The following is a 3,758-nucleotide window of genomic DNA, read 5'->3' as shown; positions in this document are numbered from 1 at the left end:
GACAGAGCGAGACTCCGCATCAAAAAAAAAAAAAAAAAAAAAATATCAAAACCAGAAAGCAGGTGGTTACCAGAGACTGGGAGGAGGGGGAAGGAGTGACTGCCTAATGGAGTCATTTTGGAGTGATGGACATGTTTTGGAACGTGTAACACTGTGAATGTATTGTGTCATTGAATTGTTCACTGTCAAATTCCAAGAAAACCTGCAGATTCCTGCCTTTCTGTTAAGAGTTCATGTCCACTGTCATCGTGGGGTGAGCTGCGACTCTGCCTTCTGCTCTGGCCTCAGTCCCCAAGTGCCCAGCACTGTGAGCATGAGGCATAGCAGGGGACCACAGTGTAAATCAGTCTCTGGCTGTGGAAGAGTGAAGGATTTAAAGGACCATGGCCCACCCTGGGCAACATGGCAAAACCCTGCCTCTACAATAAGATACAAAAAAGTTAGCCGGGCCCAGGCCAGGCATGCTGGCTCACACCTGTAATCCCAGGACTTTGGGAGGCCAAGGTGGGCAGATCACCTGAGGTCAGGAGTTGAAGACCAGCCTGGCCAACAAGGTGAAACCTCGTCTCCACTAAAAATACAAAAATTAGCTGGGCATGAATGGTGGGTGCTTGTAGTCCCAGCTACTCGGGAGGTTGAGGCAGGATAATCGTTTGAACCTATGAGGCAGAGGTTCCAGTGAGCCAAGATCATGCCATTGCATTCCAACCTGGGCAACACAGCAAGATCCATCTAAAAAAAAAAAAAAATTAGCTGGGCTTGGTGGTACAGGCCTGTAGTCCCAGCTACTAGGGAGGCTTAGGTAGGAGGATCACTTGAGACCAGGAGGTCAAGGTTGCAGTGAACTGTGATCAAAACACTGTACTGCAGCTTGGGTGACAGAGCAAGACCCCATCTCACACACACACACACACACACACACACACAAAATAAAAAGTTAAAAATAGCCAGGCATGGTGGCTCATCCCTATAATCCCAAAATTTTGGGAGGCCAAGGTAGGCCAATTACTTGAGGTCAGGAGTTCAAGACCAGCCTGGCTAATATGGTGAAACCCTGTTTCTACTGAAAATACAAAAATTAGCTGGGCGTGGTGGTGCATGCCCGTAGTCCCAGCTACTAGAGAGGCTGAGGCAAGAGGATTGCTTGAACCCAGGAGCTGGAGGTTGCAGTGAGCCGAGATCACACCACTGCACTCCAGCCTGGACTACAGACACTCTGTCTCAAAATAAAGGACCACGCCAATCCCCAATAGGATGCAATGCCCTTGTGCCGTTATTATCGTCAATTTTCAGAAGAGGAAATTGAGGCTCAGAAGAAGTGGTTTGTCAGAGAGGGAACTGACCTCTGGCAGACCAATTCCAGGATCTTAGCACTTAAACACCACACCACAGGGAGCGGGGTGGTGGGGCTCCCCTTCTAGGGGAGGAGAGGATGAGGTTCAGGGAAGTTACGGAAGCCCAGGAAATGGCAAAACCCAGGAATTAACCCAAGCCTAGGGATCAAGCAGGGCCCCTGAACACCTGCATCCTTTCCCAGGCTTTTGGAATCGAAGGCTTAGGTTGTTCCTTCTCTCTGCGCCTCCCACCAAAGAGCCATTCCCCAACCTCAACACCATCTTCCATCTTTACAGAATACCCAGGGTAATCCCAGGGAAACTGAGGACCCCAATGTCTCATCGCAACACCACACACAAGCTGAGGTGCTTGTGCTCATACACACCCAGTCCACTTTGGGGGGCCCAAGGAGCCCACTACTCTAGACGTGGTAGCCCTGCCCTGGTCTTCAGGCCAGCGCACACCCAGGAGACTCAGAATCTAAAAAACAAAGTACAAACTTTATTTTGTTTCTTTACAAAGGCACGGTGGCCTCTTGGTTTTTTTCTCCCCACTTTCTTAACAAAATATAATAGCTTCTCCTTGAACACGAAGACCTCAAAATTGTAAAAAAAAAAAAAAAGAAAAGAGAAACAAAACAAAACAAAACAAAACAGAAAGCAAAACCAAAAAAAACAAAACAAAACAAAACCAACAACAAACAAAACAAAAGAGAGAGACAGACATTTTGGGGTGGAAGATGAGACCCAGAGGCAGAGGTGGGGCTGGGGCTGGGGAGTGGCGAATTCTAGTGCCGAGATGGGGAAGGGGGAGGGGGGCACAGCAGCAGCAAACCCCAACCAAGAAGCAATGGAGACCCCCAGGCCCCCAGGACACCCCGGCCCAGTCTGACCCCAACCCATCTAAGTGCTTAAAGGAGAAAGAAGAAAACCCAAAAAGAGGAAGGAAAGGGATGGAAGGCTGACAGTCCCAGGCTGGCTCTGGGCAGGGAAGAAACGACCTGGGGTTTTGTTGGATTTTCCCTGTTCTTAAAAAACATATTTAAAGGAAAAAAAATGCTTTTTGGCAGAGAGAGGCCAGGCATCTCCGTGTCAGCTTCCCCCAGCCCCCGGGGCCGAGGCCCAGCCCTGGGGTCCCAATGCTCCCACAAGCTCTGCGACACCCCAGCCCTGGAATCTCGGGTTGAGTGGCTTCGTTCAAAGGTCGATTTACAGTATTGAAAAAGAGGTCATAAAAGAGACCCAAATGACATCGTAATTTTGTAAAAATTTCTCACTCGTTCGCCCACGTCTCTCCCTGTGGCTGCCCCGGCTCCCTCCAGCCCCCAGAAGGGAGAGGAGGGCAGGGGGGGTAGTCAGGGAAGCTCCCCGTCCCCCGAAGGCTCCTCCCGGCTCTGGTCCATGGCGTCACTGTCTGAGGCCTCGGAGTCAGAGGCGGTGTCAGAGGTGGGGGCCTCCGGGCAGCTGCGCACAGGCTTCACGATGACAGCTCGCCGCTGCTCCTCCTCCAACTCCTGCTTTTCCTGGGTGCCCTCGATGTGCTGGATTGCCTGGACAGGGACGAACCACTGAGAAGGCTCGGCCGGGGATATACGGCTAGCCAGGAGATGGTGGGGGCCCTCAGCCAGCCACTGTCACCCCCAAAACACATATCCCAGAAATAAGCCTTACAAAGCAGCAGGGGAGGCCCACTACAGTCCAGGAAAAACAAACTCCTTTTACTTTTCTTTTGGAGACAAGGTCTCGCTATGTCACCCAGGCTAGAGTGCAGTGGCACGATCATAGCTCACCGCAGCCTCAGACTCCCGGGCTCAAGCAATCCTCCTACCACTCCCTCCCTAGTAGCTGGAACCACAGGGGCGCATCACCACCCCCAGCTAACTTTTCTATTTTTGGTAGAGACAAGGGGGGGGTTCTTGCTATGTTGCCCAAGTTGATCTTGAACTCCTGACCTCAGGCAATCTTCCTGCCTCAGTCTCCCAAAGTGCCGGGATTACAGGCAAAAGCCACCACGCCTGACCCAGGAACAAACTTTCCAAATCCTTCTGTTACATTGAAAAATCCATTCCAGGAAGATGACAGTCCCAGTGCTGCTTAGAAATTATATGTACCAACCAGGCGCAGGGGCTCGCGCCTGTAATCCCAACACTTTGGGAGGCCAAGACGGGCGGATCACCTGAGGTCAGAAGTTCGAGACCAGCCTGACCAACATGGAGAAACCCCGTCACTACTAAAAATACAAAATTTGCCGGGCATGGTGGCGCAGGCCTGTAATCCTAGCTACTAGGGAGGCTGAGGCAGGAGAATCACGTGAACCTGGGAGGCGGAGATTGCGGTGAGCTGAGATCCCACCATTGCACTCCAGCCTAGGCAACAAGAGCGAAACTCCATCTCAAAAAAAAAAAAAAAAAAAAAAAAAAATAA

At 51.1% G+C, this 3,758-nt stretch overlaps 1 protein-coding gene across 1 annotated transcript in view; it reads right to left on the bottom strand.

Annotated features, from left to right (window-relative positions):
- Nucleotides 1–1,816: 1,816 nt before the first annotated feature.
- Nucleotides 1,817–3,758, bottom strand: part of TFAP4 (transcription factor AP-4) — an 11,281-nt gene continuing 9,339 nt past the window's right edge. The window contains exon 8 of the mRNA XM_017886193.1: nt 1,817–2,884. Coding sequence (XP_017741682.1) covers nt 2,690–2,884 — 195 coding nt within the window. The 3' untranslated portion in view covers nt 1,817–2,689. The remainder of the gene's footprint in view (nt 2,885–3,758) is intronic.

Source organism: Rhinopithecus bieti, unplaced genomic scaffold (assembly GCF_001698545.2).
Source record: "Rhinopithecus bieti isolate Rb0 unplaced genomic scaffold, ASM169854v2 scaffold_13704, whole genome shotgun sequence".
Lineage (NCBI taxonomy): Eukaryota > Metazoa > Chordata > Mammalia > Primates > Cercopithecidae > Rhinopithecus > Rhinopithecus bieti.
The sequence above is the reverse complement of the archived record's forward strand: the minus strand, read 5'-3'. Positions and strand labels throughout refer to the sequence as shown.